This window comes from Leptopilina boulardi, unplaced genomic scaffold (genome assembly GCF_019393585.1).
Source record: "Leptopilina boulardi isolate dan_hultmark-lab unplaced genomic scaffold, ZJU_Lbou_2.1 LbouV2_260, whole genome shotgun sequence".
NCBI classification, from domain to species: domain Eukaryota; kingdom Metazoa; phylum Arthropoda; class Insecta; order Hymenoptera; family Figitidae; genus Leptopilina; species Leptopilina boulardi.
Genome location: NW_026137819.1, coordinates 97,674 through 111,990, shown reverse-complemented (window position 1 = coordinate 111,990; position 14,317 = coordinate 97,674). Strand labels below are relative to the sequence as shown.

Below are 14,317 nucleotides of genomic sequence, written 5' to 3'. Positions count from 1 at the left end.
CGAGATTAATTATTATATATACATCAATATAAATATATACATCAATCAATCAATATATAATAATAATAATGATGATGATAATAGTAATAATAATGGAGAGTAATTTCTCATTTGCCTTTAAAATATTTCTCACTTCTAAACTGTACTTTCAATTCATTAATATTTTTAGCGTAACGGTAACAAATTTAATCGATAATTCTTCACTTTTAATTCATTCCGATTCATTGACTTTTCCTTATATCAATTTCCGAGTTGAATATAAAGAGCGGTATATTGGAAATAGAATAATACGAATTATTTTTTTTGTAGAGAAAGAGAGAGAGAGAGGAAATAGAATTCAAACCTCGGATCAATTTTAAGCGTAAAAGTCGTTTTTTTAAAATTATAAATTTAGAGAATTTTTAATTTAAAAAAAATCGTTTTTTTGAAAATTAGAAATTTAGAGAATTTTAAATTGAAAAATGTTTTATATAATTGAATTTTCGAAGAATTTTTTTAAAATTATTAAAAATAATTAATTTCACGAAGATTTTTTAGATTCAAATTTACAAAATAGAATTTTGGAAGATTTTCAGTTTATACTAAATATAATCATAGGTATTTTATTTATAATTTAATAAATAATCACAATTTTATTTTTGGCAAAGAAAAATCGAAAAATTCACCGTTTATTAAAAGTAATTCCAAAAGAGTTAAATTTTAGAAAAAAAAATCGAAAACGTCTTATTTTAGAAAAAAAAATTGGAAAATGTTTCAATTTAAAAAGAAAATTTAGAAAATGTTTCATTTTATGAAGAAATTTTTTGAAAATTTCTTATTTTAGAAAAGAAGTTCAAAAATGTCTCATTTTAGATTTAAAAAAAGTCCGAAAAAAAATTGTCCGGTAACAATCCGAGGCCTGAGAATTTATTAATAGTCTTTATCGCGCGGCAAATTGCGTATACACACACACACACACTATGATAAATCAAGGTGTTGCAAAACGCTTTGTACGATTACGTGCAAAACTGCGTAACGTGGAGGCATGCAGGTCGAGAGCCGTCATGGAACACGAGTCACGATGGTCCCCATTCACGGAGCCTGCTGTTCTCCGTACAATTCAATTCGCTGTAAAACCGTCTGCACCTCCCACGGAATGCTGATTCTAACCATAAGTATCCCATATCCTCTCCCAATCACTAATAATCCCAATTCACGATATAAATAAAAAATTCCCATGTAAAAAACGAAAAATTAGTCCAATTTTCAAATTCAAAATCTACTTTTCAATTCTAAATTTATGTAGTTTAGATTTTTACCTCAGCATTTTTTTTTGCTCTATTGTATTCATATAACAGATTTACACCAGTAAAATTTTTTTGCAAATTTAATTTTGCATTCGTATATATAGCTCAGATTCTCACCAGTAAATATTTTTTTGCTGGACATACCTGAAAATAGAAAAAAATGAAAATTAATAAAATATCAAATAACGGTTATTATAAAATATTTATTAACTAATTAAAAGTTAAAAATAAACGATTCTTATCTAAGAAAAACAAACTACTATCAATTCTATAAAAGATGGAAATATTAGCGTAGGGACGTGAAAGATCAACAATCGTGTCGCTGATGAGAGTTAGTGCATTTGGGAACAATTGAAGCAAACTCCTGTGCACGACACTTCAATCTAGGGGAAATATTGTTGAAAATGGTAGAGAGATAGGGAATACACACACACATATATATATATATATATATGAGAAAAGGGAGGATTCTATGTTCTCGCCATACAATTCGTTCGACTAGGGTGAGAGAGTGTTAATGAGAAATTCGCCCATGTACACGCTCGTGCCATATGACGCTTTGACTCATTTCGTTGTTGAGTCAGGAGCAGGTCCACCCTTCAAACAAACATATCCCGGTAGTAATTACTATGATAAACGTCTCCTGTCCTGAGGGTACATTCACCAAGCTTCTTTTGCACTCATCAATTTATCTTCCACACAAATTCACGAGTACATTAAAAAAACACCATTAAATCTAATCCTAAACTATTTTACCTTTTTTGAAATTTTATTTACTAATTTTTTTTTTTTTTTAGAAGTAAAAACTGAGATTCGCCGCGGTTTGTGAAAATCAATGACTCGTATTGACTAGCGCTGCCGTTACCAAGACAATAACCCGATTCTGTTTTTTGTTACAGCACCAGTATACGATCAAGATACCACACAAGTAGCAGAGTACGATGGAGGTATGTAGAAATTTTTTTTTTATACTAAAAATCCGTTATTTTAACATAAATTTAATTTTTAGGTGCAACAGGTTGTTACTATAATTTTCAACATTATCAGGAGGGCGATCGAATTATAACAAACGAACCATGTTTGAATTGTACATGTCACAATCGAATGTTGATGTGTTACCTGAGGGTATGTCCTTTTACAAAGGCAATTGGTCAGGATTGTATAGTCGAAAAACGTCCCGATCAATGTTGTCCAGTGATAACATGTCCCGAAGTACCCGTACAACTTCTAACATCAACAACAGACACACCTTCCGGTTCAGGTACAGAAATTGGCTTCCCCGACAATTATGGTTGCAACATTAATAATCGATTTTACGCCGACGGTATGCAACTTCCAATTGACTATAGTAATCCCTGTGAACTTTGCTACTGCATAAGAAACAAAACCACATGCGTCATTCAGGAATGTACACTTCGAGTCGCTGGATGCAAGCCAATTTACCAGCCCGGAATTTGTTGTCCAGTTAAATACAATTGCGGTAAGGATTGTAATTCCATTCCATTTCAATAGTAAATAGAATGATTTGACAAAAAAAATCTAATCCACAGATTATGACGAAATATCAGAAACGACAATTGGACCAACACCTGGTCTTCTGATGACCACAACAATGGCACCTGGCATTGCTAATCGACAATGTTCTCACGAGGGAAAATTGTACGACGAAGGTAGTTTCATTTCCTCGACACATCCATGCACGCATTGTTACTGCTTCAGTGGCGATATAGCATGTGCCGTTCAGGACTGCGGTACGCCTATGAAGACTCATGGAAAAAATTGCACTGCTCTTCCACCTCCCGAGGGTGAATGTTGCCCAACCACGTATCAATGCGGTAAGAATTCAATTTTGTATCTTATTACCTTTCAGTATAACGATTTACTAAATTCCATTTTTTTTTTTTAGAAAATGACTTCCAAACCGAACCTGGATCTGAAACAACGATAGAAAGTGTCACTGAAGAAAAGGATGACAAATTCCCCGGAGCTGATAATGCAATTCCTGAGGATCATGAATTTAGAACAACAGTTTCGACGATTAAGGAAGAAACACCGAAACTTGATGATAGAATAGACACAGAGGCAAAAACTGAATCCCCACAGGAAGGAACTTCACCTGAGGAAATACAGAGGGAAACAACGGATAGCAAACTTCCAGAAATTTCCAAAGATGAAAAAGATCAAACCACCTTGACAAGTGTAACGGAAGGACAAACTGTCGAATCGGAGAAACCAATCGAAGAAACCTCAGATCAGACTGAAAGTTCCCTAATTGAAAAATCGACTGAAGGCTTAGAACCCAAAAAGGAATCAGAAGAACCATTAGTACCAGAAGTACCAGAGGTTTCGGAACCATCTTCAGAGAAGCCAACTCTTCCAACGCAAGGTCCATCGGGAATTCCATTACCAGCACGAAGGCCAGAGAACAAAAAGGATGACAATATTAATCATGTTGAAATTGGCGATGGTTACGGGCCAACTGGACGTCCGGAAGGACATACCGATAGTCAAGTGACGGAAACCAATGAATTTGGTCCAACTACTTTTGTACCTACAACTTATCTACCTCCATATACCTCAAAAACAGACGAGACGGATATAACACTTGGAATCACTGATAAGGGTATAACTAGCGAAATTGACAGGACGGAAGTACCAGAAATTGTGACAGAAGAAACAAAGCCGTCAAGTCCTCAGGAAGATGCAACCAAGGTGGGTGGTGACAGTCCTGTGGACACGACGGAAAGTACTCAGGAAACTAAGGCAACTGAGGAATCAGGTGTTTCGCCGAAAGAGGAAGTGGAAACACCTGTAGAGTCCAGTGAAGAGCCTAAGGAAAGTGAGCTTCCTATGGAAACTGAGGCTCCTAAGGAGGAAACTGTGGCTCCTAAAGAGGAAACTGAGTCTCCTAAAGAGGAAACTATGGCTCCAAAAGAGGAAACTATGGCTCCAAAAGAGGAAATGGCTCCCAAGGAAGAAACTGAAGCTCCTAAAGAAGAAACTGTAACTCCTATAGAAGAAACTGAATTCCCTAAAGAAGGAACTGAAGCCCCTAAAGAAGAAACCGAAATCCCTAAAGAAGGAACTGAAGCCCCTAAAGAATCTAGTGAATCTCCAAAAGAAACGGAAACACCTAAGGAATCTAGTGAAGCTCCAAAAGAGGAAACTGCAACGCCAGTAGAATCCAGTGAAGCTCCGAAAGAATCCAGCGAAACGCCTGTAGAATCTAGTGATGCTCCAAAAGAAACGGAAATGCCGATAGAATCTAGCGAAGCTCCAAAAGAAAGCACTGAAGCGCCTTTAGAACCTAGTAAAGCTCCAAAAGACGATACTCCAGGACCTGAAGAACCCAGTGAAAAGGAAACTGAATCTCCGAAAGAAAGCGAAATGCCTTCCGAATCCAGTGACGCTCCGAAAGAAGGAACTGAAGAACCAGTAGAGTCTAGCGAAACCCCAAAAGAAACTGAAATTCCAGTAGAATCCAGTGAAACACCTGTAGAATCTAGTGAAACTCCGAAAGAAGGAAGCGAAACGCCTGTAGAATCCAGTGAAGCACCGAAAGAAACTGAAATTCCGGTCGAATCTAGTGAAGCACCCAAAGAAGGAACCGAAACGCCTGTGGACGCTAGTGAAGCTCCGAAAGAAGGAACCGAAACTCCTGTAGAATCCAGTGAGACTCCTAAAGAAGGAACCGAAACGCCTGTTGAATCTAGTGAAAGTCCGAAAGAAACTGAAATACCGGTAGAATCCAGTGAAGCACCTAAGGAATCTAGTGATGCCCCTAAAGAAGGAACCGAAGCACCTGTAGAATCTAGTGATGCTCCAAAAGAAACTGAAATGCCAGTAGAATCCAGTGAAACACCCAAGGAATCTAGTGAAGCTCCAAAAGAGGAAACTGCAACGCCTGTAGAATCCAGTGAAACTCCGAAAGAATCCAGCGAAACGCCTGTAGAATCTAGCGATGCTCCAAAGGAAACTGAAATGCCTATGGAATCCAGTGAGGCTCCAAAAACTGAAGCACCAGCGGAATTCAAAACTCCTGAAGATACCGAAACATCTGTAGAGTCAAGCGAAGCTCCTAAGGAAGAGACAAGTGATGCTCCTAAAGAATCAAGTGATGCTCCTAAGGATACCGAAATGCCTGTAGAATCCAGTGAAGCACCTAAAGAAACCGAAATGCCTGTAGAATCCAGTGAAGCACCTAAAGAAACCGAAATGCCTGTAGAATCCAGTGAAGCACCTAAAGAAACCGAAATGCCTGTAGAATCCAGTGAAGCGCCTAAAGAAACCGAAACACCAAAAGAGGAAACTGAAACGCCGATAGAAACCAGTGAATCTCCGAAAGAGGATACTGAAGTACCTAAAGAACCCAGTGAAGCTTCAAAAGAAACTGAAGCTCCTAAGGATTCTAGTGAATCTCCAAAAGAAACCGAAGCGCCTAAGGACTCCAGTGAATCGCCGAAGGAAGATACAGAATCTACCGTATCCAGTGAAGGTCCAATTGAGGGTACTGAAGGAATAAGTGAAGCTCCAAAAGAAGGTGAAACACCAAAAGACGGCGAAATTCCAAAAGAAAGTGAAACACCTGTAGAATCAACGGAGATTTCCCAAGAACCCACGGAAATTTCTAAAGAATCCACTGAAACTGACAAAGAAACAACTGCAATTTCTTCAGAATCCTCTTCTACGGAATCTAATGAAATTTCCGAAGGACCCAAAGGATCCGAAATTCCCGTAGAACCAACGGAAATTCCTAAAGAAACCAATGAAATTCCAGTGGAATCAACAGATGTTTCCAAAGAAACAACCGAAGATTCTATAGCACCTACCGAAATTACTAAAGACACAAGTGCTTCTAAAGAAATCGGGGAAATTACCAAAACCCCTGAAATTTCAACGGAGAAAATTACTACCGACGAAAGTTTCGAACCTACAGTTGTAAAGGAGCCTAGCGAAACTAAGGAAGGCCAAACTGAATCAACAGAACCTGAAAAAGAAACAACTGATGAAGACAAAATCACCGAATCCATCTCAGAAAGTACGCAAACAGAAACTGGAACTAAATCCTCTTCACTTCAACCTGAACCTGAACAAACAACCGGCAGTCAAGAACCAACAAAGACTGAAGTAACACAGGAAACTGACGCTAAAGAAACAGAAACCACAGAAAAGGAAATTGGTGCCACCAGCGATGAATCAGAATTAGAAGGTAAAACACCACCTGAAATACCCACTATTGATGTCAGAATAACCGAGAGTCCAATTTCCGAATCATCTAAATTGCCAACGGAGAGTTCAGAACCTACTATTGAAGAAAGTGAATCTAAAACACCAGTTGATGATCAAACTCAACCATCGGATAAGAAAGAACCCACAGAATCACCAGAAATTTCTAAGGAACCAGTTACGGATGAAGAATTTGTAACAAAAATAAGCGTACCATCGGACATGAAACCGGATTCAGCTACCTCGTCACCAGCTTCATCTGATGAACCATCTTCAGCAAGTGAAGAAACTAGTCCCACCGAAGACACTTATACTTCAATGGGTATTCCCGGTGAAGGTAACTGCCTCGTTGATGGACAATCCTATTACAATAATTCCGCGATACCTCCAGTGAATCCTTGTCAATTGAGCTGCAAATGTATCAGTAGTATTGTTCACTGTGATTTGGTGGAATGTTCGCCGCCTCCGGCTCATTTGGCTAATTGTACACCACTTTACACCAGCACAGAATCTTGTTGCCCTATGTACACTTGTGACACTGAAACCTCGGCAACACTCGAGTCTGATAATCAAATGGCGGGAAAAACACCGGAATATGAACCAACAGCGAAACCAGAGGAATCTACAAAGGCTGATGAAACAACATCAGAAGTAGAAATGACAAGTAAAACACCCGTGGAAGAAGAACACCGTGGAACCGAATCAACTAAAATTGAAGAATCAACGAAAGTAACAGAGATGGTAGAACCTTCGATTTCAACAGAAGGAGCCGAAAGCTCCCCAACAGAGGAAACTGAAACTAAAACTGAGGGAATAGAAACATCTGGAACACCAATGCAAATGCCAAGTTCAACTGAATCTAGTCCTGCAACGGAAAAGGGTACAGAAGTGAGTGTCTCCGATGAAGCAACTCCAATGGTAGATGTATCAGAAACACCTAAAGAGGAATCTACCGAGAAAACTTCAGAAGGAAGTCAAACACCTGAAATCGAATTGAAAATAACGGAGACACCAGCTGAGGGTACAGAAAAAACTACCTCTGAAAGTGAAACTGAAGTTCAGGAAACTGAAGCTTCAAAAGCAGAAGAAGCTGTAACTAAGGAAAGCGAATCCAGCTCTCCAACATCTCCAAGTGAGGAACAAACAATTTCAACAGAGAAATCACCATCATCCGATGAGACTGCAAGCCCTGAAGGTGAAATGCAACCAACGGAAGTTCATGTTTCCGAAACTTCAGCAACTGAAAAGGTCGAAACTCCAATGGAGGTAACGGATGATACTTCCGATGTTACGAAAATGGAACCCTCTGAAAGTGAAATTACTAAAGGACCAGAGGAAGTGACAAAAGAAAGTGAAGTTACTCAAGGACCAGAAGAAGCAACAAAAGAAAGTGAAGTTACTAAAGGACCAGAAGAAGCAACAAAAGAAAGTACTGAAAGTACTACTGAAGCAGTTTCTGTAAAAGAAGAAACTACGGAAGCTGATTTAAAGACTGAAATCCCCGAAGGAACTAAGACTCCGGAGAAGGAAATTGAGACGGAGAAAGAAGTTACCGAAAAAACTGATGCAATGGAAATAACCGAACCTGTTGAAAAGGCAACCGAAATGCCAGAAAAGGAACCAGATATTAGCGAAATTCCAGAAATGATGGATAAGGAAGTCTCCGATAGAACTGAAATGCCAGAAACGGAAATCACCGAAATGCCGACGAAGGAAATTTCGGATAAAACAGAAATCCCAGAAACAGAAGCTCCCGAAGGTACTGCGATTCCAGAAAACGAAACTCCAGAAAGTACTTCGATTCCAGAAAAGGAAGTAACCGAGAAAGAAGTCTCCGAAACTCCAGCTAAAGAGGAACCTTCTATTAAGGAAGGATCCACGGCTCCAGTTGAAGAAACTTCCGAATCGTTTGCACCAACTGAGATGGAAGGAATTTCCACAGAGAAATCTTCTTCGGAACCTTCATCTTCGCCTTCAGTAGATGAGGCTACAATTCCAGAAGAAAAAGAAACCGCGCAACCAACGGAAGCTGAAATCCCACAAGGTTCAACTCCAGAAACTTCGGCAACGGAAAAAGAGACCTCACCGGAAATAACTGATGACTCTACTGTAACAAAATCAGAACCTGAAGGTGACATAACAAAAGGACCGGAAGAAATTACCGAAGAGCCAGTCACAAGTGAGAAAGAATCACCGGAGATTGGAGTAACAGACAAAACGTCTGAAGAAACTCCGGAACCGGAAAAAATTACTCCCGACGTTCCCGAGAGTTCAGTAACTGAGGAAACAAAGACTGAGACCGAATTACCAAGGACTGAGATTCCCGAAGTTTCTGAAGGAACACCGGAACCGGAAATTAAAACTCCTGACGTAACGGAAACACCGGAAAAGGAAGTTCCTGAAGTTACTGCAATTCCAGAAAAGGAAATTCCGGAAAGTACTTCGATTCCAGAAAAGGAGGTTCCAGAAAGTACTTCGATTCCAGAAAAGGAAGTTCCGGAAAGTACTTCGATTCCAGAAAAGGAGGTTCCAGAAAGTACTTCGATTCCAGAAAAGGAAGTAACCGAGAAAGAAGTCTCCGAAACTCCAGCTAAAGAGGAACCTACTATTAAAGAAGGAACCACGTCTCCAGTTGAAGAAACATCCGAAACGTTTGCTCCAACTGAGGCACAAGGAATTTCCACAGAGGAATCGGAATCATCTTCCGTGGATGAGGCAACAAGTTCGTCTGAAGAAAGTGTAACAAAAGAATCTGAAAGTGAAATCACCAAAGGACCGGAGGGAATTACAAAAGAAAGCAGTACCGAAGTGGCAATGACGCCGGAAAAGGAAATACAAGTCACCGATTCGCCCGTTGAGGTCAGTACAGAAGTGGAAAAAGCGACTGAAATTCCGGAAATTGTCGAAAAAACGGAAATTCCAGCAGAACATGAAACCACTTCCGAACCAATCAGTGATAAAACGTCTGAAGTAACGTCAGCTACAGAATCAGAAACAGTCGCCAGTGAAGCAATGGAGCCTGGAATTAGTCAAGAACCTACGGAATCGGAGACTTCCGAAAAACCATCATCAGAAGAACCTGTCACTATTTCAGTGGGTCCAAAAATATCCGAAGGAGCCGAAGCTACTGAACAGTCTGTCGAATCAAAACCAACTGCTTCTGTTGAATCTACCGAAAAAACTGAAATTTCAACCGAAGGTGCCTTGAATGAAACACCAACAGTTACAGAACAAAAGGAAAGTCAACCCAGTACCGAGGAATCACAAACAGAAACTAGTAGTCACGAACCACAAGAGCAGGTGACAGTTAAAACACCTCAAACTGAAACTACCGACGAAGGTGAATTGGAGCATATTCCAAGCTCCGAAATACCATCACAAGGTGAAGGTCAACTAACAATAAGTCCCGATCAAGAAACCGTTGGTCCTGGCTACTTTGAACAATCGAGTACATCAACATCATCGGAAAGTGGTCAATATCCAGATCAAACAATGACGGATGATTACAATCCAAATTTCCCAATTGACGGTGGTACTCACATGATACCCGATGACTATGAGACTGAAGACGATAAGGAAGTTTATGGTCCTGGTACTTGTCGTTATGGTGGCAAGGTTTACATGTCTGCTCAACAAATACCAAGAGACGATCCATGTGATTTTTGTTTCTGCTTTAGAAGCGATATTATTTGTCTACAACAAAGTTGTCCACCACCAATTCCAGGATGTCATGAGGAGCCTATTTCTGGCTTCTGTTGTCCAAGGTACGAGTGTCCTGTGTCAATGGCAATGACACTTAATTTAACGACAACTACAACAACAACAACGACGACGCTACCACCACATTTCCTTTCACATTCGTATAAGGGTGCGACTAGGCGGAGTGGCTGTCAAATAAGAGGTCAAGCCTATCGAGTTGGGGAAATCATCAAATCATCCTCTGGACCGTGCCTTCAATGCACGTATGTATTTTTGTCAAGTTTTTTTTTATAATTGATTAAAAAGAAGCAAAAACACTTTTTTAGGGTTTTTTCTATTTTAAATTTCAGATATTTTGAATTTTAAACACGGAAAAAAAGATTTATCTGGAACAGCGAAACATTTCACTATAGTAGCAAAAGTTTTACCTGTCTCAGTTAAATATTTCGTTATTCTAGTGAAACTTTTCGCTGTTTTAAGTAAATTTTTTTTTTCCATGAAAAAATAAAAATTTCTACTGCCTAAATGAAATATCAGATATATTTGATGCGATATTTGATATTTTGTCCAATTTTTTTCTAAAACGATTTTTTGAATCAAAAATACAGTTTTCAATTTATTTTTCTTAAAATTTATTTCAAAGTTTTAGGAATCGCTAAATAGAAAATTTATTTTTAGATTCATAATCCGCACAAACGTCTAAATTTTAGTATATAGGTTTAAATTAAATCTCAAATCGTAAACTTTAAGACCCATAAACCATAAACGTTTTTTTTGGGGGCTTTTATACCCATGTCCAGGAATTTAGACCAATAAAGTTAAAATTTTTAAAAAAAGATTTTTGTGCCAAATTGTGCTCATTTGTACTGTATTTCGTTTTTTGAACAACTCAAAATTCCGGGCAAAAAAATAAAAAAACTTTTTTCATACGTCTAGAATTATATTTTTCAAAAAAAATTTTGTCCTTATTTGTTCTCGACTTGTACTTTTTAGAGCACTTTTTAATGTGTTTTTTACGTCTAAGTTTACATTTTTCAAAAAAAACATATTTTCTCCTAAGTTGTGCTTGACTTGTTCTTTTTTGTGTATAAATTCATTTTTTAAAAAACTCAAAAATTCCGGGAAAAAAATTCAAAAAATTTTTTTTAAACAATAAAAATTAGAATTAAAAAAAAAACAAATTTTGTACTAAATTGTGCTTGACTTGTGTATGAATTCATTTTTTGAAAAACTCAAAAATTCAGGGCAAAAAATTCAAAAAACTTTTTTTAAACAATAAAAATGAGAATTAAAAAAAACAAATTTTGTACTAAATTGTGCTTGACTTGTGATCTTTAGTGCAATAATTCATTTTTTGAAAAACTCAAAAATTCCGGGCAAAAAAATTAAAAAACTTTTTTTAGATGACAAAAATTAAAAATAAAAAAAAATTGTGCTGAATATTAAGCTCAACTTGTGGTCTATAGTGAATAAAAAAAGTTTTTTGATTTTTTTTGCCCGGAATTTTATATTTTTCAAAATAGGAATTTATGCACAAAAGAGAAGAAGTCAAGTACAATTCAGCATTAAATTTGTTGTTTTTTTTTTGAAAAATGTAAACTTAGACGTATAAAAAATTTTTTGTTTTATTACCCGGAATTTTTGAGTTTGGCAAAAAGTACCCCCCACTTTACTCAAAATCCTAAGGTGATACGTAATTTTAGAAACCGGGATTGTGTTTAGCGGACAAAAATACATTGGAAACGACTACAATGTCAAAAATAAAAAAAAAAATTTTTTTTTGGATTCTCTACCCCCACTTTTCTCAAAAAATTCTGTTTTTTTTTGGTCTTGCGCATATGTGTCTTACAGTGCACGATTCAAGCTTTAATTTGAGACTAAACTCATTGGATTTACTTGAAACTCGTTACTAGGGGGTTTTTGTTGTCGCTAATTACGAATCTGATGAGGGTTTTTCAAATTTCAAAATGGCGGATCCAATATGGTAGACAAATTTTTTAAAAATTCATCGGATTCGATTGAAATTCGCTACTCGGGGGTTTTTAGGGTCGCTGATTACGAATTTGACGTCAGATTTTTAAAATTCAAAATGTCGGATGCAATATGGCGGAAAAAAATTTGTAAAAATGATTAAATTCGTTTGAAACTTGTTACTCGGGGGTTTTCGGGGTCGCTCATTACAAATCTGATGTCAGATGTTTAAAATACAAAATGGCGGTTCCAATATGGCGGACACGTTTTTTTTAATTTCTCAAATTTGCTTGAAACTTGTTACTCGGGGGGTTCTCGAGGTCGCTGATTACGAATCCGATGTCAGTTTTTCAAAATGCAAAATGGCGGACAATTTTTTTTACAAAATTGAACTATTTGGCTTGAAATTTACTACTCGGGGGGGGGGGTTTAGGGTCGCTGATTACGAATCTGATATCAGTTTTTAAAAATTTCAAAATGGTGGTCAAAATTTTCAAAAAATATAACAATTTTTTTTTAAGTTTCAAAATAAAAATAAAAAAAATATTCTCTTTTTTTGCAGATGCGGAGGTGATGGTAAAATGAAATGTGAACCAAAGGTTTGCACACCCGAACCAATGTTAAGGCAAATGATTGCAGCTGCAACAGCTCGAAAACGAAGATGAGCCATCGATTGTTGATTGTGTGAACTCGCTAATTAAATTTCAACGTGACGAAACCAAGTGTTGTATAAAAGTGAACAAAAACAAACAAAAAAAAACAAACAAACAAACAAATTTAATTCTAGACTACTTTAATTTCGCGGAAACATTTTTTTTATAGACATTTATTAAAAAAAAAAAAAAAAAAAAATGTGATCTGCGAAAATGAACTGAGTGGCCAAAACATTTATATATTATATATTATATGTTATATATACACACATATATATATAAATGAAAAAATGAATATGAGAGTAAGGCGCGTTCCAAGTGCCAAAATGGAAGAAATAATTAAAAAAAAAAAAAATACGTCTCAAGGACAGTAATAATGTCAATTTTTTTTTCGTGCTGTTAATAGGGAGCAATCGATCTCGACGAAACAATTATATTGAAAAAAAAAAATAAAAGCGAGGATGAAAGTGAAAATAGCGAAACACACGAGACTTATGACTGTGCCTTTGTTGTTGCCAAAATAGCATTAAAAAAAAAAATGTGACAGCAGCAATTCTGCCATATCAAGTGTCAAAAAAAAAAGTAAAAACAACGTCCTCGGCACAAATTTCATCGAAATTTTTAAATTTTTAAATAAAAAAAAAAAAAAATTCGAAGAGTTAGGTTAGGTAAATAATGAAATGTAACGCACTGCACCATAATTTGTAACATTTATCATTTTTGGTACGATTTAAACCCCATTTTTTTAATTGTTACAATTTATGGTTTTCTAGGAAAAAAAAAAAAAGAAAGTCTTCTTATTGACACTACAACGAGGGCACAAATCCTCGCTCAACAACTTATGACAAAAAAAAAAAATGAAAATCTCTTTTTTATTAATTTTTTATATTCAAAATATAAAAGCTAATAATAAAGAGAAATTTCAGAGCTGGAATTTACTTTTTTTAATTTTCTATTACAATTTTCAAATTTCAAAACTGTTTTTGAGCTGAGCAACGAAAGTCTCAGAAAATTTTTTTTATTTTTTTTTTTCTGAAAATTGTGAAGAAAATTGGGGGGAGGGGAAAGTATGGTAATAATTACTATACTAGTGTAATTGCTAACAGTGGCAATTATTGCTGTATGAAAAAAAAAATTTTTTTTAAAGTGCGATATTGTACCAGCTCTGATAGAACTTTTTTTTTTTACTCGTATATATATATATATATTTATAAGAGTTAGTGTATAAGACTATTTACGCGCATTAGAATTTTCTTGTGGAAAATGACACTAGATATTTGACCACACGTGCCACCTTTATAGATCCAGACTCCGGTGTATTTATATATATTTATGTATCGATCGGTGTTGACTCAAAAAAAAAATAAATAAATAAATAAATAAAAAAAAAAAAAAAAACAGTGAGGAGATGAGAGAAGAGAGAAAAAAAAAAAAAAAATTAAAAAAAAAAAAAAAAAAAAACCTTCGGAACGTAAGCGCAAA

The 14,317-nt window shown here is 36.3% G+C and overlaps 1 protein-coding gene across 1 annotated transcript in view; it reads left to right on the top strand.

The window, feature by feature from the left end:
- Positions 1 to 14,317, top strand: part of LOC127281008 (titin homolog) — a 60,098-nt gene extending 45,781 nt beyond the window's left edge. The window contains exons 3-7 of the mRNA XM_051304478.1: positions 2,186 to 2,233; positions 2,296 to 2,766; positions 2,837 to 3,121; positions 3,193 to 10,474; positions 12,745 to 14,317. Coding sequence (XP_051160435.1) covers positions 2,186 to 2,233; positions 2,296 to 2,766; positions 2,837 to 3,121; positions 3,193 to 10,474; positions 12,745 to 12,847 — 8,189 coding nt within the window. The 3' untranslated portion in view covers positions 12,848 to 14,317. The remainder of the gene's footprint in view (positions 1 to 2,185; positions 2,234 to 2,295; positions 2,767 to 2,836; positions 3,122 to 3,192; positions 10,475 to 12,744) is intronic.